At 41.2% G+C, this 23,494-nt stretch overlaps 1 protein-coding gene across 5 annotated transcripts in view; it reads right to left on the minus strand.

Annotated features, from left to right (window-relative positions):
- The window catches only part of LOC137640215 (centrosomal protein of 120 kDa-like), a 56,256-nt gene that overhangs the window by 23,264 nt on the left and 9,498 nt on the right, over positions 1–23,494 (minus strand). For 2 of the 5 annotated variants that reach the window (XM_068372765.1, XM_068372764.1), the window contains exons 2-7: positions 22,640–22,790; positions 20,457–20,574; positions 16,776–16,883; positions 11,794–12,930; positions 564–1,334; positions 241–423 (exon numbers count right to left, since the gene is read on the minus strand). In XM_068372765.1, coding sequence (XP_068228866.1) covers positions 241–423; positions 564–1,334; positions 11,794–12,930; positions 16,776–16,883; positions 20,457–20,574; positions 22,640–22,790 — 2,468 coding nt within the window. The remainder of the gene's footprint in view (positions 1–240; positions 424–563; positions 1,335–11,793; positions 12,931–16,775; positions 16,884–20,456; positions 20,575–22,639; positions 22,791–23,494) is intronic. The other 3 variants (XM_068372767.1, XM_068372769.1, XM_068372768.1) reach the window with 3 other exon arrangements.

Raw genomic sequence — 23,494 nt, forward strand, 5'->3', positions numbered from 1 at the left:
TGTGTGTGTGTGTGTGTGTAGAGGCTTTAAGAAATCCTATCATGAGGGATTTCATTAAATAGTCCTTAAATTTCATTCATAAGGCATTAAGAATTCTATTTTTTGTCATGTTGCCTTTTAGAGCATATATTTAGGATTACCTTTTTCCTAAAAAGCTGCAAGCCTTGAGTAGTTCATGTCTCTACTAATAAGAACAATATAAACTGGATAATTATAAGCAAGTTATAGTTTAACACTCACCCTATCTTCCTTGGCAGATAACTTCTTTTCTCTGATACTTAGTTCTGAAAGTGCTGAAGTTAACTTTCTATTCAAACCATCAATCTGAGCTAGTCGGTTATGCAAACTTGATTCCTTGTAGTTTATTCTTGCTTTCCACTCTTCAGATAAATGCCGTTGCAACTCAGCTTCTTTCTGCGCCCACTAAAAAGTCACAGGGGGTATTAAAATACAAGATATCCTTATAAATATACATGATAAAAGTATATAGAAACACATAAAAAGGACAAAAATTACTATAAGTGTTAAAATCAATTTAAAATATATAGCATAGCCAAGCTCACCTGTTTTAAAAACATTGCCTGTTGGTCCACCTTCCATGATTCAACCTCAAGAGCAGCTTTCACAAGGTGTCTCCTCAATTTACCACCTTCATCAGACAATCCTTGAAGTGCTGCAATGTCAGTCAGAGAAGGCTTATTAAGATGGAATTTTCTTGAATTTCCACCTCTGCGTCTCTTTCCAGCAGGTAATATGTCTTCTTCCGAGGACTCGGAAGATAGAGAAGGTGAATCTAGCAAGTTGTGGAACTTCAATTTTCCAGGCCTGTGTCTTCTCCGATGAGAGACAGGGTAGTCATACATATCTATTTCGGATTCACTAGAACCATCCGAATTTGATAAAAGTGAGGGCATATAGTGTACATTTCTCTGGGACTGTCCACTAAGTTGGAAAACAACACCAATAACAGGTTCTTTTCCTGGAATGAATTCCCTTGGTTCTGGTGCTACTGATACCATTTGGTGCCACCCTTCTAATGTTAAAGGTACCTGTGATATTGCTCTGCTTTCAAAATCTTGAAATTTCATTAAACTGATGGAAGCAGAGGCCAAACATAAGTCCCCAACAATTAGGTGAATAGGGAACACTGGGTTTTTCTTAAAATATGCAGACAAATTAGAAGATGTGGCTTGAATGTTTCCTGCTACCCTTTCTGCTAAAAACTCTGGATGGCTTAAACTCTTTATCGGGTCACTAGTAATCATGGAACCCATTAATGAATAGGAAAAACAGGTTTCAGTAGCTGGATTCCAAGTGAAGTCTTTGGGAAGAAGCTGTAAAGAAAAAAAAATATTTAAAGGTGTATGCAAAGTTAATTCAAATAGTCATTAAACAACAAAAGACAACAAGGATATTCTATACCTACTCTAATAAGTAGAGAACTGTAAAATACAAGATACAAATCATGCATCTGATATAGTTTGAATAAAATAAGTGACTAAACCTTAAAATAAACAACATACACTAGAGTTTTTAAACTGATTTTTAAAAACCTCTTCAAATATTTTCTAATAAGATAAACTTTCAATTTTGCTGCACAAAAACAAACAGCAGCTTCAACCTCCTTAAACATAGTAAACAAAGCATTTTTTAACATGTAATGAAAAATACATTCAAATGGCCTGAAGATTAGATTTTTAAAGAACTATTTTACTCATAATAGTATCTTACCCCGCATTCTTACTTCACTTACACTTGAATGACCAAAATGCATGATTAGTCAAGTGCTGAGTTATTATAATGCAGTACAGTAATACCTCGGTTCATAAATAACTGAACATGAGCGTGAAATTTTGATTAGGTGTAGGGGGTTTGTATTGGTTTGTGAGCATATATTTCCCTTAGTATGCAAATGTTTAGTGGACTAGTACTAACCAGACTAGCACAAAATCAGTTAAGCAGTGTCCATATGCCACACTCGCAGTGTTCATGCAATCTTTACCCCCATTTCTATGTTATTTTAAAGAAAAGGCAAAAGCAAGTCATCTCTACATAGGTTCCTTGTCAAAATTGAAATTAAAGTGTAAAATTTTTTTAGAAGTAATTTATACTTTTCCTAACTACTGTATACAAACATGAGTCCTTTACATAGGAAAAGGATAACAGCAAATATGGGAATACAGCAATTAAATACTACAAGTTGTCAACAACCAGCAGATAGCTACATACCGGTATCGGGGAGGCAATAGCACCTCGCTGGCTCACTGACAAACCACTTAGATACCAGCTGGGACTTCCTAGGGGGTTGGTGCTAGCAGGATAGTATGAGTAAAGGACTCAGATTTACTGTATATAATTAGGTAAAATACAAATTACTTTTAAAAGCTTGTCAATTGTTCCCGCACAAATACAAACTATCAACCTTTACATAGGAGACTCATCCTTAGGTGAGAGGAAATCCCCATTCTAACTGATTGGAACACTTAGCCCTGAACTCAAAACTTGTGCATCTGTGATGCTGAAAGAATTACGGTTCCTTTCACTACGTGAACCAGTGGTTTAGTAATATCAGCAGGTTCATGGCCCTGTCTTCATGGGTTGTTCTGAACTAAAAATCTCGGTCATACACCTGGTAAAGATGAGATGGATTGGCTTGAATCACTTTGTGTGTAACGCATATATGAGTATGGGTTTTCCCAGTAACGACCCAATCAACTTGCAAAGAGTTTGTGTAAAAGACTTCTGCACCCAAGTAGTGGGGCTTACCTATTAATCAAATCAAGTCCAACTTGCAAGGCATTTTGAAGTGGTGCGCAAAGAGAGGGGAAGACTGAAAGGAAAAGAAAAGGCCAGTCATTCTTTATCTTTGTGCCAGACTTACATGTTACCTTTGCCCTCTATCCAAATCTAATGGTCCTGTAGGAGGACCGAGGTAGCTACAGCACCTGCTGTGCAGCTATAACATGCCCAAAAAGAGAAATTATATAGGGATATGTGGGTTACATCCTGAAGATAATGAGCAGTGAATGTTATCTGACACTTCCACACACCTACTTGGAGTGCCTGCGTCAGAGAGATGCTTTTTAAATGCTAAAGAAGCTCTCATGCTTTTGACATCATGAGCCTTTACCCATGTTTTTCCTGAGGAAGAGGAGGAAGATGATGAGAGTTCGTGTAATGACCTCCCTCAGCCAGAGTGAAATTGTGTTTTTATATTTATCTTCTTTTTTGTCCTCCATGTGCTGAGAAAAATATATTTCAGGTAGTAACAACTGATAAAAGATTATTGGTTACTTCCCTAGGGCTCATGACCTGAAAATATAAAAATCTGGAATCAGGAATCAGATTCTGGGTCTTGGCTACAAACTCATGGATGAAGGGGAGCAAGATCTCCTCCAACACCTTAAAGGGGTGATGTCGAAAGAGAGACCATGAAGTTCACGGAAACATTTAGCCAAGGCAAAAGCGACTAAGAAAACCATTTTAAGGGCGAGATCCCTATCTGAAGTTATCCTCATCGATAAGTAGAGTGCCCCATTCATGTGCGCATGGAGATTTCCTTCTCCGAAGAAATGTCTACTCGTTTAGTCTAAAGACTTAGTTTAAGGGTGACTGATAGACTGAAATTCAGCAGAGTTCCTCCTTGCAGAAGTAAAGAACCGTCGATTAATGGTATAGAGGCTCCAAAAGGAGACACCCCTTCCACAACACCACCCACAGAAGATGGCCCACTTGGCTATTCCTTCTACATCCCAGCAAATTTTCACCAGAGGCGAGCTTTATTAATTCCATGTTTTTAGTTGATACTGGTATTCAAAAAGTCTAGGCTATATGTTTTTCTTATGTTTAGTGAAATTTTTCTCAATGTGTTACAAAACATATATGAGAAAAATTAGTTTAGTAGATTAACATTACTTGAATATTGTTACTATTCCTAAAATATTTTATTTTTCCTTATTTCCTTTCCTCACTGGGCTATTTTCCCTGTTGGGGCCCCTGGGCTTATAGCATCCTGCTTTTCCAACTAGGGTTGTAGCTTAGCATTTAATAATAATAATAATAATAATAATAATAATAATAATAATAATAATAATAATAATAATAATTACTTGAAAACAATGATGTTATTAGGATAAAATAGTAGGAAACTTTTCCAAGCTAAAAGGGCACCCCTGCAAGTGAGTGAAAATGGGCCTCAATGAAAAAAGAAAAAGAAAAAAATTGAGTATAGTCTACCTACTTCTCCGGAAACTGTAAATGTCAACAATGAAATGTACGACCTCCGAACTCACGGTAAGCTGAAATCTCAGGACTGCTCTACATCTTCAAAACCAGTAAGCCAGCACAAGCTGAGGCCCCCTCAAGAAATGGCACTAAATTTTCTTATAAAACTTCAGCACAGATAGTATATGGTCTCAATCAAAGTAACACCTTCTCAAAAATGTATTTCTCTATGTATGGGATTATCTGTTTATATACATATTATGCTTAGGACCTTTATAACTGTGATACTCCCTCTGAACAATTAGAGGAACTTTTAATAAACATGATCTGAAAGATAGATTTTCTATCTGCCACTAAAGCTTGGAGGGGAATTTTTTCAAAAATGATATTTTGATTATAAAATAAATTTTTGAATATACTTACCCGGTGAATATATAATAGCCGACGTCTCCGACGGCTCGACAGATTCCAAAAACTCGCAAGCGATCGCCATGAAGGTTGCGGGTGTGCCCACCAGCGCCAACTATCGGCCAGATACCGCATATACTTGTAAACAGCTCCAGTTCTTCTCAGTCCCCTAGGTCTCTATCGGGGAGGAAGGGAGGGCCTTTAATTTATATATTCACCGGGTAAGTATATTCAAAAATTTATTTTATAATCAAAATATCATTTTTAAATATTAAACTTAGCCGGTGAATATATAATAGCTGATTCACACCCATGGTGGTGGGTAGAGACCAGTATTAATACAATAAAGGCGTATATGCTTAGAGTTTTTGACAGTTATATCATAACAAAACCCAAATAAATATAGGTACCTGGTAAGGAAGCTGACTCTGACGATTACTCTGCCTTGTTAGTCCGCTTTCCTCACGAAGCCCAGCCATCCTCTCAGGATGCTGAAAGACTCCCAGGAGCTGTTATATCCAGGGCGACAACCCATACAACAGGACCTCATCAAAACCCTTAATCTGGGCGCTCTCAAGAAATGACATTTGACCACCCGCCAAATCAAAAAGGATGCGAAAGGCTTCTTAGCCTTCCGTACAACCCAAAACAAGATTAAAAACATTTCAAGAGAAGATTTAAAGGATATTGGAATTAAGGGAATGTAGTGGTAGAAGCCTCACCCACTACTGCACTCGCTGCAACGAATGGACCCAGTGTGCAGCAGTCCTCATAAAGAGTCTGGACGTCTTTTAAGTAAAATGAAGCGAACACCGACTTGCTCCTCCAAAAGGTCGCGTCCATAATACTTCGTAGAGATCTGTTTTGCTTAAAGGCCACGGAAGTTGCTATAGCTCTTACTTCGTGCGTCTTGACCTTAAGCAAGCAACGATCTTTTTCACTCAAGTGAGAATGAGCCTCTCGGATTAAAAATCTAATAAAATACGATAAAGCATTTTTAGACATAGGCAATGAGGGCTTCTTAACTGAGCACCATAAGGCCTCAGATCCACCTCGTAAAGATCTGGTACGAGCTAAATAAAACTTAAGAGCTCTAACTGGGCACAGTACTCTTTCAAGCTCGTTGCCTACGATCTCTGATAGGCAAGGTATATCAAAAGATTTAGGCCAAGGACGAGAAGGCAGTTCATTTTTGGCCAAGAAACCAAGCTGAAGCGAACAATGTGGCTTTATCTGTAGAAAAGCCGATGTTTTTACTAAAGGCATGGATCTCACTGACCCTTTTAGCCGAAGCCAAGCACACTAAGAAAAGCGTCTTGAGGGTGAGATCCTTCAGGGAGGCTGAATGTAATGGCTCAAACCTGTCGGACATTAGGAACCTTAGGACCACGTCTAAGTTCCATCCAGGAGTTGCCATACGACGCTCCTTAGAGGTCTCGAAGGACTTAAGGAGATCTTGGAGATCTTTATTATTGGACAGATCTAAGCCTCTATGTCTGAACACAGAAGCCAACATGCTCCTGTAGCCCTTAATAGTGGGAGCAGAGAGGGAGCGAACATTTCTCAGATGCAGGAGAAAGTCTGCAATTTGGGCTACAGAGGTACTGGAAGAGGAAATGGATGATGACTTGCACCAGTCTCTAAAGACTTCCCACTTCGACTGGTAGACCTTGATGGTAGATGCTCTCCTAGCTCTCGCAATCGCTCTGGCTGCCTCCTTCGAAAATCCTCGAGCTCTTGAGAGTCTTTCGATAGTCTGAAGGCAGTCAGACGAAGCGCGGGGAGGCTTTGATGAAGACTCCTTACGTGGGGCTGCCGTAAGAGATCCATCCTTAAAGGTAGACTCCTTGGAACGTCTACCAGCCATTGAAGTACCTCTGTGAACCACTCTCTCGCGGGCCAGAGTGGAGCACCAATGTCAACCTGGTCCCTTCGTGAGAGGTGAACTTCTGCAGCACCTTGTCTAGGATCTTGAAAGGTGGAAAGGCATAAACGTCCAAGTGAGACCAGTCCAGCAGGAAAGCGTCTATGTGGGCTGCCTCTGGATCTGGAACTGGAAAGCAGTAAGTCGAGAGCCTCTTTGTCAGAGAAGTCGCAAAAAGATCTATGGTGGGTTGACCCCATGTCATCCATAGCTTCTCGCACACAGTCTTATGCAATGTCCACTCCATGGAGATGACTTGTCCTCTTCTGCTGAGGCCGTCCGCCAAGACATTCATTTTCCTTGCACAAATCTCGCCAAAGGAGAGATGTTACTTGCCTTAAATAGAGTTCCTTCTGATCCGTGGATCAAAGACCCGAGCATTCCAGACTGTCCAGTGGAGCTCCCTACCCCAAATCCGATGCATCTGAAAACAACACATGGTTTGGGTTCTTGATCGCAAGAGAAAGGCCATCTCGAAGTCTGATGTTGCTGTCCCACCAAGTCAGACATGTCTAGACTGAGTTGGAGATTGGGAAAGAGATACTCTCTAAGCCCTTCTCCTTGTTCCAATGGTTTAGGTGAAATTGGAAAGGGCATAGGTTGAGTCTCCCCAGAGAGATAAACTACTCCAGCGATGAAAGAGTTCCCACGAGGCTAGTTCAAACTCTTACAGAGCAACTGTTTTTCTCTTGCAAGTGAAGGACTTTTAACAGAGCTTGTTCCATTCTTGCGGGAGACGAAAAGGCCCGAAAAATCAGACACTGTATCTCCATTCCCAAATAAAGAATAGTCTGGGATGAGGTACTGTAAGTTACGACTTCTCTACATTCACTATGAGACCTAGCTCCTTGGTTAGGTCTAATGTCCATTAGAGGCTCTCCAGACAGCGATATAATGACGACGCCCTGATTAGCCAGTCGTCAAAATAAAGGGAGGCTCTGAGTCCTCAAAAAATGTAGAAAGCTTGCTACATTTTGCAAGGGCCTTGTAAAAACAAGAGGAGCAGGAATGAGGTCGAAGTACAGTGCTCGACATTGGTACATTACTTTCCCGTCCACAAACCTCAGATGTTGTTGAAAGTTTGGATGAATCGGGATGTGTAAGTATGCATCCTGAAGGTCGAGAGAGACCATCCAGTCGCCTTCCCTTAATGCTGCCAAGACAGATTTGGTAGTCTTCATCGTGAAGTTTGTCTTGACAATGAACACATTGAGCGCACTTACATCTTAAGTACTCCTGCAGTGAACGTGGCTGCCAGATCATTGGAGCCATCCCTGATAGCCTTGTTCCTGCAGAGAACGTGGCTGTCAGATCATTGGAGCCATCCCTGATAGCCTTGTTCATGCATGACATAATTGTACAGCAAAACTTCAAACGCTCGAAAAACTCCTAACAGGAGATGGTCTAGCTCTGAAGCCGACCATAAAATCTTGGAGCGTCTCATGGCCAGGCGACGGGGAGAGTCTATGAGGCTTGAGAAGTCTCCCTGGGCAGAGGCAGGAACTCCCAAGCCGAGAACTTCTCCCGTGTCATACCAGACGCTCGCTCTATAAGCCAGTTTAAAAGGAGGGAAAGCAAAGGCTGTCTCCCCCAAACTCCTCCTGGTGATCAACCAGTCGCCTAGCAAACGTAAAGCTCTCTTAGAAGCGCGAGAGAGCACTAGCTTAGAAAACAACGGCTTCGAAGTAGCTAGGCCTAGTGTAAACTCTGACAAAGGCGAACGAGGAGCAGCAGTTACAAAATGGTCCGGACAAAGATCCTTAAAAATCAGCATGATTTTTTTTTTTTTAAATCCATAGAGGGCTGAGCAGCTTTAGGCTCCTCTCCGTCTGACAAAGTCCCCAAAGGAATATCAGTAGGAGGGGGATCAGCAACTTCCTCATCTGAAGGAACCTCGTCCGACAATTGCTGAGTCTCATGAAAAGGAGAGACCTGCCGCGGTGGCAATGCTGACAGGCAAAGTCCACAAGCAAAGGAGCAGCAGTAGCAGTCAAGGAAGCGACGTCATGTCGCTGCTGAAAGGACTGACCAGCAACAACAACAGGAGTTGATGGACGCTCGACGTCAAGTCGAGACTGCCTTGACTGCCTAGACTGAGCAGTCAAAACAACCCTTGACTGCGGTGCTTGACGCTCAACGTCAAAACAAGGCAACTGAGCTGGTTGGCGAACGTCCTGAACGTCAACACGAGACTGCGGCAGCGGCTGAACGTCAACACGAGGCTGCGGCAGCGGCTGAAAGTCAACACGGGACTGCAGCGAGTGAGGATCCAAGTCACGTGACTGACGTGACAAACTACCGACATCACGTTTCATAATGTCAAAAAGGACGAGTAAATGCTCGTTTGGGCGGCTGACGGCCAGAGTCTCGTTTAGCGTAACGGCGACTCGAAAGCGAAGGTTCATCGTGAACCTGCTCAACGCCATACTTCTCCATAAGGGAGGCAAGCTTAGTCTGCATGCCCTGCAGGACAACCCATTTAGGATCAACGGGAGTCGGAACGGGCCGAGACGACGGTAACGTCTGTGTTGGCAAAACATTGCCTTTACCGCGACCCTCGGACCCCGTGTTACGCTTGCGTTTAATAGGCGAACCGTCTTCCGACGACTGCAAAGGGTCAGAGCTGTCCCCATGGCTACAGCCAGGACGCTGGACCTGTCCTGAAGGGACTGACTTTCGCTTAAAGGGTCTAGAAACCTTGCGCCAAGGTTTCTTTTGCGAAAAGTCTTCGGATGACGAGGAGAAACTTCGTCTCTCCTGTCTTATGGCAAGGACGTGCTTGCCGAGCAACGTCTGATACCTTTGAGGGAACGTCTGTTCGTTGGTTTACACTCCTCACTCCCTTAGGTCCTACGACATTCCTTCTCCCTGGTGCATGGGAGCCTGAAAGAGGTCTCGGACTAGGCAAGTGACAAGCACGAACAAACGAACCCTCCGCAACACAGCACATGTTTTCTAGCACTCACTTCACTGATATCGTATTTTTCAATAATTTCACATTAGGCATGAATAAAACTGATATCTACCTGAAGCACGCAATTCTCCCTTACATCAAAAGGTTATAATTGCGAAATGAGTCGTATAATGTAAGCACATTAGTACAAAATGAAACACACATGCAAAAATCAAAAAAAAAAAACATATACATATATATCGAATAAAACGGAAATATATAAAGTTAAAAAGGATCAGTGACTGGGGAGGAGACTAAACTCTAGTTCACTAAAGACTACGTTTTCAATCTTTCACCGTACAGTGCCTTGGGACGAGAATAAAAACTAAAAACGTTTTATCCTTTCTCCCCGTACAGAGACTTGGGACGAGAGTAAAAAAACTGAATCGAGAACAACGTTACTCGCTCCCAAACTCCTTACTTGGGACGAGAATAAAGATCGGATCGTTCTCTCTTTCTCTCTCTCTCTCCGTCTCTCTCTCTCTCTCTCTTGTCACACACAAGAGAATTGCCCACTCACCCTTCGTCAATAAACAGGTTATTTGACCAAAGGAAAAAACTGAAAGGACTAAGAAATTGAAAATTAACAACTTCCTTTAAATTTGTATTTAAAACACTTCAGTTTGAAAGAAGAATGAACAAAACGTCAAAATCGATTTACTCTTTCTGCAAAGTGAAACCGTGATTCTCTCTTTCTCTATAGTAACGATAGAGCGCAAACTGCGTAGCATAAATAAACCAAACGTTAGTTCATCTTTGAAAAAAAAGCACGAAGACTATTCAAAGAATATCTTTCTTAAAATATTTTCTAAAAAATATTCATTTCATAACTCTTACAGAGCAAATGATTTAAACTTAACGAAAATAAAAGTTGAATGGGCTCAACGTTGTTTAACTTCGGTTTCCAAGTTAGGACCGCCTACATCTCGGACTAGGGGAGGAATAGGTAAAGGCCGCATATAAACAAAACATAAAATTTATCTTGATGTTTAGTATAAATGGAAAGCTAATCGAAGAGGCCTAATAAAGGCGGGAGAGATATAAAATATATAGAGGAAAATCTATAATTATCAACAATAATTTATAACGTGATAAAATAATTACTAAAAGCCTAAAACACACTTCCGTACACTGAGGGAAGGGTCGGCCATCTTTACTCTATGGAAAAACCAGAGATAAAAAAGCAAGGGCAAAACACTTTTACTCTCCTTTCAAAAGCATTTCTTTTGAGGATAGTATTGAATAATCCAACACGGCGAAAGCAATAAAACCAAAACCAAGTACTTCACCAATTCGGTAGAAAACTCGAGGTCATAAAGCGAGTGGAATCGACTTGTCGATGAAACCGACAGAGAAGAACTGGAGCTGTTTACAAGTATATGCGGTATCTGGCCGATAGTCGGCGCTGGTGGGCACACCCGCAACCTTCATGGCAATCGCTCGCGAGTTTTTGGAATCTGTCGAGCCGTCGGAGACGTCAGCTATTATATATTCACCGGCTAAGTTTAATATTTAAAACTTAAGTTTACTTAATCAGTGTGTATTCATCAGGAGTTTCTCTATTAACCAAGTCGATTTAACTTCTTTGGTAAGCCAAGTGAGTAGAACATTTGTGAAAGGTAGAACGAAGGTACAGTATCACCTTAACGAAAAAGAAGACCTTGGCTAAATGTAATCACATAAGCAATTATTCTTTATAGCAAGTTGACCACTACTACTAAATAACTAATTTCCCATTTAGGGGTACCAACTCTCCACTTTGGAAGCTAAGAGTATTGCTGCCTATCTACTCAGCAGATAATATTATCAAACATAAATGCCAAACCTAATGATGTTAAATGATGTTACAAGTATACAACGATTCATAAAAACTGCATCATCCTGGTTAGACAAAATAGTTAAAATGGCAAAAAAGTGAAATATTTTAACAACTACATATAATTCTAATGTAAATGAACAAAAGGTTAAAAATAACCAATAGAACATGCAAATGTGAAATATTACACTAGTAGTTTGTTTGTTGTAAGGAATAAGCATGCCAATACCCCTAATAAGCAGTGTGATTTTATAAAGATTCCAAATGAAATCCTTTTATCATCACGAATTAAATACTTTACACAGCATGTTTAACATCAGAACTCGGCACTCACTAATATTTATAGACCAAACTTATTTTGTGTTATCAAGAGTCAATTACTCCTATATTCTCTTAAACAAAAGATAAAGAAGTATTGAGTGCATCCCTACTAAAGTACTTAAACAACTACTGATCAGCAGTACTAACCTGATCCAAGTTCTTTGCAGAAACTATTGTAACTGCAAACTCAAAAGATTCTTCCTCTGGATCACCTGCAGGCCCAATCTGAATGAAGCCACCATCATGGTCCATATGGGGTACTAGATGATCTGAGTGTCCACTGTTCTGTCGAGTAGCAGATGACTGAGCACTACCTTGGAGTCCTCCTTTATTTCTTACAGGGATGAAATTCCGCTTACTTCCACTCAATGCACTACTCAAAGGATCAGAAAGCCTTCTGTGTTCGAACTTATTCTGCTTTGCAGATTTTGGGCAACTAGATGAGCCAGCTATGTTTTTCTCACCTTCCCCACTGCTGTGATACACTGGCTGTGCTGAAGGCCAGCCTTCTCGAGCTTTACCACTAAACCTAGACTGGAATCCACTGTCAAGACCTTCATCATCCAATCCTGAATATATGTCAACATCATCATCAAATTTTTCTTTCTTTTTCAGTTTATTTTCACTTTCATTCAGACTCTCCCCTCCACTGGTTACTCCGTCTAGTAAACTTCTCACTCTTTCTACAGGGGATGATGGCACTGATTTACTCTTAATATTTCTAAACTCAACCCTGCCATTACACTTTGTGAAATCCTTATTTTTAACTCTGTCTGCAGAGGCTGTCTCAAATCTTTTTGCCCTTACTTCCTGTGCATCACGAATATCTTCACTAGGAGCCAGATCTCCATCCAGATTTTCTTCAGTGTATACATCTTCAATTTTACACAAATCATCATCTTGTTCTTCATCGAAATCTATGTGCTCAGCTTGAGAAAATTCATCTTCAAAATGCTTTGCAGATCCTGTGTCTTTATTCCTAATTTCTGAATCTGAAGAGAGCATTTGGAAAGCATCTTTCTGAGATGATGAAATGAGCATTTGTGATGAGCGGTCGGAGAGTAGTGCTCCAAGCTTACTAGAAGCACCAAAATCAACTGTTGGAAAGGCATCTTGATGTGACAGGGAGACATGTGAATTCATATTTGGAACCTGGTAAACATGGGATGTGCCATTGTGCTGTGATAAGTGATTATTAACAGCACTACTGACAGGAGTCAGGGTGTACTGTCCACCATGCATGTTACCATTATGCAACATCCTTGGTGAATCAACTTTTACCTGCTGGAAAATAATGGACTTTAGTTCATATGAATAAATAATATCTTCACTACATATCAAATAACAATTCTATAATTTTGAGACAAAATTCATTTATCATTAGCAATATTCATCAAACACAAATACCTCTTTTCCATTCACCAACTAAACAAATAACCATCTTCCATTCATTAACAGTCTAAAAGTTTTCTGACTAAAAGGCTCTTACATTATTGAAAAACAGCTAGCGGTAGAGTAAAAGCTGACAATAGAAAATATGTGCACAGTTCCAACCTCTATCTTGAATAATATCAATGAAATTTTTATCGAATAAAAAAATCAGAAAAGCATTTTGATTTGAGTCATTAAATTTAAATCCCAAGATTTAACCACCATCACTTAAAAGTGACAACCAACTATAATAGGATGACAGAAATGAAATACAGTAGAACCTTGCAGCAACAGACACTGTTATTACAGACTTCAAATATACCGGATTAGATTCAGATCGCTAGAGTAGCATTCAGTTGGCAAAGGTCACCATAAGAAGTAAATAGTTTTGAGATCTTTATATTTAAGATGATAGGAGGTGATAGGAAGATAGATGTGAGCGAGGCAAGAGAGCGTGCTAGAAATAGGAATGAATGGCGAGCGATTGTGACGCAGTTCCGGTAGGCCCTGCTGCTGCCTCCGATGCCTTAGATGACCGCGGAGGTAGCAGCAGTAGGGGATTCAGCATTATGAAGCTTCATCTGTGGTGGATAATGTGGGAGGGTGGGCTGTGACACCCTAGCAGTACTAGCTGAACTCGGTTGAGTCCCTTGTTAGGCTGGGAGGAACGTAGAGAGTAGAGGTCCCCTTTTTGTTTTTGTTTCTTTGTTGATATCGGCTACCCCCCAAAATTGGGGGAAGTGCCATGGTATATGTATGTATGTATGTATTTATTTATATAAAGTAATAGAATAATTTTTACCGTATTTCTACTCTTTACCTATGGTAAGTAGCTCTTCTGGAAGTACTCTTCAAAATCAAACCATTGTTTTCTAGTCTGGGATAGTGCCACAGCCTCTGTACCATGGCCTTCCACTGTCTTTGATAAGTTTTCTTGCTTGAGGGTGCACTCAGGCATTATTCTATCTTCTTTCTCTTCCTCTTGTTTGTTTTTAATTTTTTCAGTTTATATATGAAGGGGGAAGTGCCTTGGTAAATAGATAGATATATGAAGATATTATTTTAATATTGTTACTGTTCTTAAAATATTCTATTTTGATTGTTACTTCTCATATAAGTTACTTCTTTATTTCCTTTCCTCACTGGGCTATTTTTCCTGTTTAGGCCCTTGGGCTTATAGCATCCTACTTTTCCAACTAGGGTTGTAGCTTAGCAAGTAATAATAATAATATTCATTATTGGCATATCTCCAATACAAATAGCCTAATTAAGGAATAATTCTATATAAATGAAACCAACTTTTTTCTATGCCAGTCCATCTCAGAATAAATAAACACACTCAGCTGATCTTGCCATCAGCTGATTTCAAGCAACCACTCTGGAGGATATGCCCACTTTAAATAAGTATTATCAAGTGTATATGTAAAAATTATGTTATTACAAACTTTTTTTTCCTTATTGTAGTCTTAGAAATTCTTAATAAACAAAATAAAACTGTTTCCATATCATGTTTCCCCTACATCTATCTACTTACCAAGGCACTTTCCCCATTTTGGGGTTTAGCTAACATTAAAGGGGGGAGGGGGGGAGACTTGTCTTCTCTTCACTCCTCCCAGTCTGAAGAGGGATTCAGCGGAGGTTGTTTAGTACTGCTAGGGTGCCACAACCCATCCTCCATTATCCACAACAAATGATGCTTCATATGCTGAATCCCCTACTGCAGCTATCTCAGCGGTCACCAAGGCGCCCAGATAAAGAAGCAGGGCCTATCAGAACTGCTTCACAATTGCTCGCCATTCATTACTACTTTAGCATGCTCTTTTGTCTCTCACTTCTATTCTATCACCTAGAGCTTTCTTCACTCCATCCATCCACCCAAAACCTTGGCCTTCCTCTTGTGCCTCTCCCATCAACTCTTGCATTCATCACCTTCTTCAGCAGACAGCCATTTTTCATTCTCTCTCCATGGCCAAAACACCTAACATATTCATATCCACTCTAGCTGCTAATTCATTTCTTACACCCGTTCTCACCCTCGCTACTTCAGTCCTAACCCTATCTAATTGAGATACAACAGCCATACTCCTCAGACACTTCCTCTTGAACACATTCAATTTGTCTCTCTGTCACTTTGATTCCCCACAGTTCCGATCCATACATCACAATGGTACAATACCTTTCTCATAAAGAACTTTCTTTACATTCATTCCTAACCCTATTGTCTTAACCCCTCCCTTCACTGCCTTCAACACTTTACAACCTTCATTCACTCTCTATGGTAAGCAGCACTTCTAAGCGGACACTCCAAAATCAAACCATTGTTCTCTAGTCTTGGGTAGTGCCATAGCCTCTGTATCATAAGTCTTCCAGTGTCTTGGGTTACAGTTCTCTTACTTGAGGGTACACTTGGGCACCCTATTCTATCTAACTTCTCTTCATCTCTTGTTAAAGTTGTTGTAGTTTATATAGGAAATATTTATTATAATGTTACCGTTCTTAAAATATTTTATTTTTCCTTGTTCCCTTTCCTCACAGGGCTATTTTCCGTTGGGGCCCCTGGGCTTATAGCATCCTGCTTTTCCAACTAGGGTTGTACCTTAGCAAGTAATAATAATAATAATAATAATGATGTACATCTGCTTCCACTCCACCATTTGCAGCAACAACAGACCCAATGCACTTAAACTGATCTACTTCCTCAAGTAACTCCATTAAACATAACATTCAACCTATCACTCCCCTCCCTTCTCGTGCATCTCATGACCTTACTCTTACCCACATTAACTTTCTTCCTTCTCTCACACACCCTACATGACGCCAAAAAAGGAAAACACAATGAACAAATGCATTTACAAATCCAATTGATACCTAATGACACTAATAGCTTTAAGTAAACTGTCCATAAACTACGGCAGTCTATAACATACACCATCGACATTTGTGCAATATATATATAAGATGCTTTGAATAAGTTAGTTAGCTAAATAATAGACCCCAGCTGAGAACATGTAAACATAGGCAGCTGATTCAAGCTACTGCTATCAAGGATATGCGCATATATAAATCAAAAGTGTTCTTAATATATCCAAACAGATCTTGTGTTAGAATAATATACCCTCAATTGGTCAAAGAATCCTAAGCTTTTTTGATGTCCATCTAAATGAGTGTTTTGGTACACTGTCAGAGGCCTTCTCAAATACACAATTATTCATCACATCTTTCCTCTATAAAAATGTTTCTACTCTTACTGCGTAATCATGGGGAACTCATGGACCTAGTTGGAAAAAAAACATTCCAAATATAATTTTCTGCCCGTCTTCTGTCTCCTATCCAAGCTTGAAAGATTTTCTCTTCTATTTTTAAACCTTTGTACAAAATATCCCCATATGTCTTGCATATTACACCTAACACTTCTGCCATTTTTGAAGTCTACTAAAATTTAGCAAAAGAATCTATTCAAACTGTGGTAAAAATTTAAATAAAACGGAGGAGTTGAACAAACAAGAATAGACCAAAAAAGAAAAAAGAAAGATTAAATGGCTGAAATATACTATTTCCTGAAGTAATGATAGAATTTGACAAAATCACTTTCTAAGCACAGAGAAAAAATAATTAGTAATATTTGTGTGGGAATAGGATTCCAGACTTTTAACATAAGTAAAACGATATAGGTATCATGTTTTCTAATGAGCTCTTACCTCATCATCTAGGTTAACTGGGTGCAAATTTAAGGAGAGCAGAAGTTGGGGAGGAATTTTACTTTGCTGCAAGTTTCCTCCCAACAGTTTATACCACTTGGGATCAGTCTGAAAAAGAGGATAGTAGATTCAAATAAAAATATTAAGTACAAAAATTATTTGATAGCAACACTTTTATAGCTATAAAACATTAACAGTTCACTGATTTATACATCAACGATATAAAAAACATTGTTCTGGAATATTCTTTCCTCACAAACCTATTACTCACACACAGTCTTCATTAGCCATCATAATCAACCCCATATATATGCATTCTCATGCTTTGTAAAAAAGTATAATAGCTAATAGAACCTGCTCACACAAGTGCTTTTGACATTTAGCAAGTACAGTAAACCTCTTCTCTTCTTGTTTTGCAAAGACCGTATGTGACTACTGTTGACAAATAATTGAGAACTATGTGAGTTCTGGTCCTAGCTGGAACCTAGACCCTCTCAACAGTAGAGCTGTAAGCCTTACTGATCAACTCGAGAAGTCAGAAATGAATCATATTCAAGACACCTCTTTCTCGGTTCTGCCCATGCTACAGAATAGTAGCCAATGCTCAGGACTGCAAAGTAGGGTCTTCTTCACACAGCATAAAGACTCTTCTCTCAAAGCCCCTCCATGGTTCACATAGAGATTAGTAGAAGTGCTCAAACCTGGTGCCGTTCAACAGCAGAATCCAAGTTGCCAAGTGCCCCACCACAAGACCACGGAGCTCCCACACCAAGAGGTGAGACTAAGGCACCTAGCCTCTTCGTTAAGTAGGGTAGTAGAGATAGTTTGTGCATCAGCACCTTAACTAAGGCCTTCTCAAAAACTAGGATGAGGCGCCATGAACAGCAAGACTGTTAGCGGCAACCTTGAGCATAGACAACTCCCATGAGAAGAGGAGGTTTGTCCCATTCTGTCAAAAGAATATGTTTAAGACTGAGAGGTAGCCCTGACACCGGCTACTGACAAGAGCTTCTCCCAGCAAGGAAGAAGATAAACTCCGTGATCTGGTCTAGTGATGATCTAACTCAAGAAGGATGCCTTCTAAGATAACCATCATAGATAAAGGACCACTTCCCTGGGAGAGTGAAGGCAAAGGGAGTTCTTCCAATATCTCAACAAGGCAGAATGGAAAAACACTTGCTATAAAGCTAACTGGGAACCACCCGAATCACCAGAGACTGAGCGTAAATAACCAAGTGATCCCACGGTAGTTGAAAATTACTTAAAACACAAATCATGGGGTTGGACAAGAGTGGTTAGAAAAAAAAAAACCTGGGGGTGCTTCCTGTCTAATCATATGGAGAACAGAACAATCCCCAAAGAATCCTCTCCAATATGCCAGGGTGTAGGGACCACAGATCGTACAGCCATACCTTGGCAATTAAGTGAGCCTGCTCGGTAAATGATTGGCTGTCAACTCCGAGGCAAGAATGTATTCTCAAAAAGCATCTACTTCGGCCTTGTCATCGGCCCCCCACCCCGCGAAACACAAGGCCTACATAGACAACATCCAAGTTGTGGTCCCGGGACCGAGACTGGAGCCATACTCTTGACAAATACATCGCCTGTGAATCCCACTTGGATACTGAGGTAATCGGAGTCCAGGGTCCCGGGTCCCGGGCCCAATAGGAGCGGCGCTGCGACATCGGGTCACCATCTGGCCCGAAGTTCCAAAATAAAGAGCCAACGCAAGACAAAGTGGGGAACCTGAGCCCAGGTCCCGGGGGACTAAGACCTAAGGCCACAGCCTAAAGTCCCTAGCTCAGCTCTGAGGGTGCTGAAACACAAGGACATCACCCATGCCCTGCCTGGTTACTGGGGTAGACTGAGACTTAGAGTCCCAGCCCCCATGGGGCCACGGCTCAAAGTTGTGACAATAGGTTACACTGCAACATTTGTCCCACTTGGCTACTGTGATAACTCAGGACCCTCCTGTAACACGGGAACACGGCTCCGGTCTAGCAAAATAGCACCTGGGCAGAAAGCCAACGCGGGGTCGTAACACCTTTCCCACTTGGTTATCGAGGTAGCCAAGGACATGAGCTGTAGATCGAAGCTGTGACATGGGGTTACAGCCCCGGATACACAAAATGGCCCCAGGGGCCAAAACACAAGTTCCGCTCAGCTACCGGGGTAACCAAGGACCTAAGCCTGGTACTAGTGGGGCAGAGGCTTCATACCATGACACAGGGTCAAGGCCCTGGCCCAATGCATCGGTCGCAAGAGGCCTCAACAAGGAGCTATAACAAATACCGCTTGGCTACCGTGGTAGTAGGGAACACGAGCCCGGCCTTCGAGGCTCAAGGCTGCAACACAGGGTCATGGCCCCGGCCAGTGAGTTGTCACCAGGAGACAGAAATACAGGGGCAAGGCTTCCTCCCCATGGGATTGGGAGTCACTCAGAAGCCGCCCACCCTTCATAAGAGAGGTGGTGTTGAAGGAGCTCTTCCTCTGACTAAGGCTGAAGAGCCCTCCTAGATTTCTTCATTTGAAAAAGTGAGAGATGGAAGTGAGAAGAGGATGATGAGGATGATTGCCTATGTTTCTTCCTCTTTCTAACCTTTCCCTCAGGCTCTGAAAGTTTATGGAGCAACTACAACAGTAGGGGAACACTGTCACTGGGATAGAAATCACGCTTACAAGAAGTGAAGTCCTAGAAACCATCAGGCACAAGGATTAGGGAGTGACACAGGGAAAGGGAAGAAAGGAGTGGCCAGTCAGGAAAAAACATTGGAACCCTTCCCCAGCATTAGGGGGAACATGCCCTCAGCCCTGGGGCCCCTAAGGACAAACATTGACATTAGGGACACACTGACATGACCTTTACAACTGGCATCATCAAGGAGACACTGGCATTGGGGAGCCTACCTGAAGCATCTAAGGAAGCCAGAACCACCTTAAATCACACTCGTCGTCAGCAGCAGTACAAATGGAGAAGAGCCTTCAACCTCCGACGAGGAGAGGCGAACCACATGACACCAGGACCTGAAATACATCGACGTACATTTGAGGGCTTCTTGCTCCTGCCCCACACTCCCTGGGAATAGCCAGGGGATCAAGCACAGAGGCTGCAAAAGCAGAAGCATCCAACGAGCACAAGAAAGCAGCAATGTTCTCTTCCTTCATCTATAAAGCATACGTCTGCCACCACAACAAGGCCATGACCTACACTCAGCAGACAGGGATGATTGAAAACATAGATGTACTTTACTGGGTGTAAAGTACATCTTCCTACAATCTCTAAGTTAACAGCTAGTATTAACTTCCTGAAGAAAAAGAAAATTACAAGTTTGCTCGAGGGCGCATCAGTACATATATACTCAATACTGCCAAAAACTTGAGTGAAGAGACTTTGATAGGTAAGGAAGAGGGGCTCCTCGGCCTCATTCCCATTTGTCGTTAACTAATTTAACAGACGTCTAGATGGAGCACTGAAGACTGTTCCCTACGTAAAGGACGATGGTTTGTATTCATGTAGGAACAAACCAGGAGGCAAATGATGGCATTCAATATCAGACAAAACTAGAGAGGCCAATATATCAATGTTACAATGGTCCTGATAAAAAATATATGGATAAAGAAAATGGTTCTGATAAATTATACTGCACATGGATAAACATAATTTATACTGTATTTTATTACCTCTATTCCTTGCACCACTGATGACAGGGTTAAAATAATGTAACCAAGACAATTACGATCATCATTCTTATCCAAACTGAAACATTCAACCTTTACTGGTACACGAGAGAGTTTGTATCTGAAAGGGTAGAGAATATAATTATAAAAATAAAAAATTGCCATAATAACCAAAGTAATTTATTATTTCTCAACTGATTCAGCAGTCAAACATCAATTCTTAAAAGAGTCAACAATGAATAGATCCAATCCAATGCTTTGCAACAGCGTGATAAAGTAAATCAAGCCAACCATTCAATTATCCATAAGTGTAAATCAAGTCAATCACTACATTTACAAAACCTAGCATTCCCTATCTTACATGAATAAATGACAGGGAAGGAACTGGAGAGCAATCAAGAAGAATAAACAGAAATCACAGTCTAAAAAATCTCTAGTCTTTTAACTATTAATTAAAACACAAAAACCACCCGGAATAAGAATAAAAAAATTAGAGTCATTTGTAACTTTCCTAACTATAAAAACCTGAGTCCTTTAAAATACCACCCACTCTTCTATCAAAGACTTTAATTTTGACTTTTGGATCAGGACTGAGAAGTGATTAAGTCATAACTGTGTTTGTTAAAGATACTTAGGGAGAAGGGACGATAGCAGCCACTGCTCTAAGGATCTCCCGTAGGAAAACCTTGCGAGACAAACCTTGCACCATTGGTTCACTCATGACCTGCCCCTGTACTGGAGCATGAACCTGCTGATAAGGTGCACGAGCTTCCCCTAGATTACGAGCAAGGGATCACGCGCGATCAAGAGCTCCTAGAGATTGCGCAGATTCTTGAAAGCAACTGCTACGCAGTTTGCTACTCGCCCTAATAGCGAGCTACTTGATAAGGTAGCCTATGCTTACATGTGTGTGAGTGAGCCACAGTAGAAAGGTTAATTAGAATGCGCAGTTTTGCAACGTTCACTAACCTCCCTGGCAAGTGCTGATGAGCAGAACGAGCCTGGCGAGTTACCGCAAGTAATTGCACTCACTGAAGACTACGAGATTCATTCGAGATCCCTGCTGCGAAAGCATGCTGGGTTGCAGGATAATCGTAAAGATCATCTGCGAGCTCAGCTCTGAAGAGCTTAAGAGGGCAGGTGACGAGTCACGCTGTTGCTTCTGATCTATCTGAGGAGGTGAACTGTCAGGCAAGGACAACCTCTCATGACGACAAGAGTACCTGCTGAACTCTGAAGGGCCGACATGCTCAGAAGGGGGAAGAAGATCAAGGTCTTCATCACAATGAGGAAGCTCGAAGTACGCTACAACTCCAAAGGGAAGGGTACGATAAGGGGGAACTCACCAACACCTCCAGTAGCCAGTCCTTAAAGGGTGGACTATAAAGTCCTAAGGACAGCCACAGATGACTCAAGGCATCTTAGGATAAGGTCTCCCATTGGGGGCTACTCCCTTCGTCTCGCTACAGGAGGAAGAAGCAGCAGCCTGATCCGCAGGTTGACCGAGCGTCAAATGACCATCACTTAAACTCAACTATTTCCCGGAGGGAACCGATCAAGTAGAGTCAGAGACAAGGGTATCAGGGGTGAGGATAAAGAGGCAGGACTTCTTCAACCTCGAGGATGACCACGAGGGCGAAGAATCCCTCTTAAGACTATTTCTTCCTCCTCCTTGCATACTGTTACCACTGAGAGGATAGGCCCCTCCCTACACTCTAGGCAAGGGGAGGCCCCCATGCAAGAATGTCCTCTGCATACTGAGAAAACGTGATGAAGGTCCATGTACTCCCGGAAAATGAAAGTACTACAGAAGTGGTCCGCCTTGCCAGGCCAAACATGCATATTCTGCAAGTGCTTAAGGCTGTTACACCACAATCTGAAAAGAAAAACAAAAAAAAAAAGGACAATTTAAATCTTTGCCAAAGCCAGTTAGGTACATGGAAGGAGACGTCCATCTTCTCTTTGACCATGGCTGAAATTAAAGTGAAGAAGGTAAGTGAGCAATAAGTGGTGCTTCTCCGTTACCACTGGTTACAACCGGACAGTGGTTGACACCTTGTTATAAGTTTTTATAGACGTACACCAGCTAGCCTTGATTTCTTCTCCCTATGTAAAGAATGTAGGATGTTTATTTTATGTAGAAAAAAATAGTGATGCATTAAAGACCAACATAATAAAGAACTGACCTTCGAAGCGTTTGGTGATCTACTGTCCAAGATATTTCAGTGCAAAACTTTGGCTCAGAAGTTTGAACAACCGGATCAGTTGATAGGATGTTATTGTCAATTTTAGCAGACAGTACAACACGATGACCCTCTTTAGGGAAAAATCCTTGGCCTAGTGAAATAGACAACAATTAATTTGAGGATTAAATAAGATTATAGTTGTCTATATCTATTGTGGGCTCATCTACTACATGTATAATAGACTATTTCAAGATTTATTGGAGAGCTATTAGTCTTAAACCTAAATTGATATACTAACATTTTTTTACATGTAAAATATAACAAATTTGGAAGTAATATGTATTTTTCCTATCAATACAAACCTGAAGCTCTTTACAGAGGAGTATTATTTTGGCAAAAGTTGAAACCAGCCGATAAACTTTTTGTCAGGGTGTAACTACTCACCGCTAGTTAGCAGAGGGGGGGAGCGGGGTAGGTTAACCCTACCGCTCACACCAGCACTAGCAACTAACCGTCACTTTTGTAATTGCGGCAGGACTTTCAGGAGGTTGGTGCTGGCGGGTCAGTATGTGTAAAAAGCTCCAGGTTTGTATTGCAAGGAAAAATACAAATTACTTCCAAATTTGTTATTTGTTCCGGAGCCAAATACAAACCTTCTGCTCTTTATAAGGTGAATCACCTTTAGGTGGGCAGAAGTCCAAACCAACTGGCTGGCAACTGTCCTGGGATGGCCTCTGTATAGTGATACCTTAAGGGAACCTGCACCACATTATCCTCGCAGGATAACGGCCTGGGCAACCAATTGCTGGAGAATAAGGAATTAATCTGTTGGAACATACATCGTAGTTATTCGGG

This window comes from Palaemon carinicauda, chromosome 4 (genome assembly GCF_036898095.1).
Source record: "Palaemon carinicauda isolate YSFRI2023 chromosome 4, ASM3689809v2, whole genome shotgun sequence".
NCBI classification, from domain to species: Eukaryota; Metazoa; Arthropoda; class Malacostraca; order Decapoda; family Palaemonidae; genus Palaemon; species Palaemon carinicauda.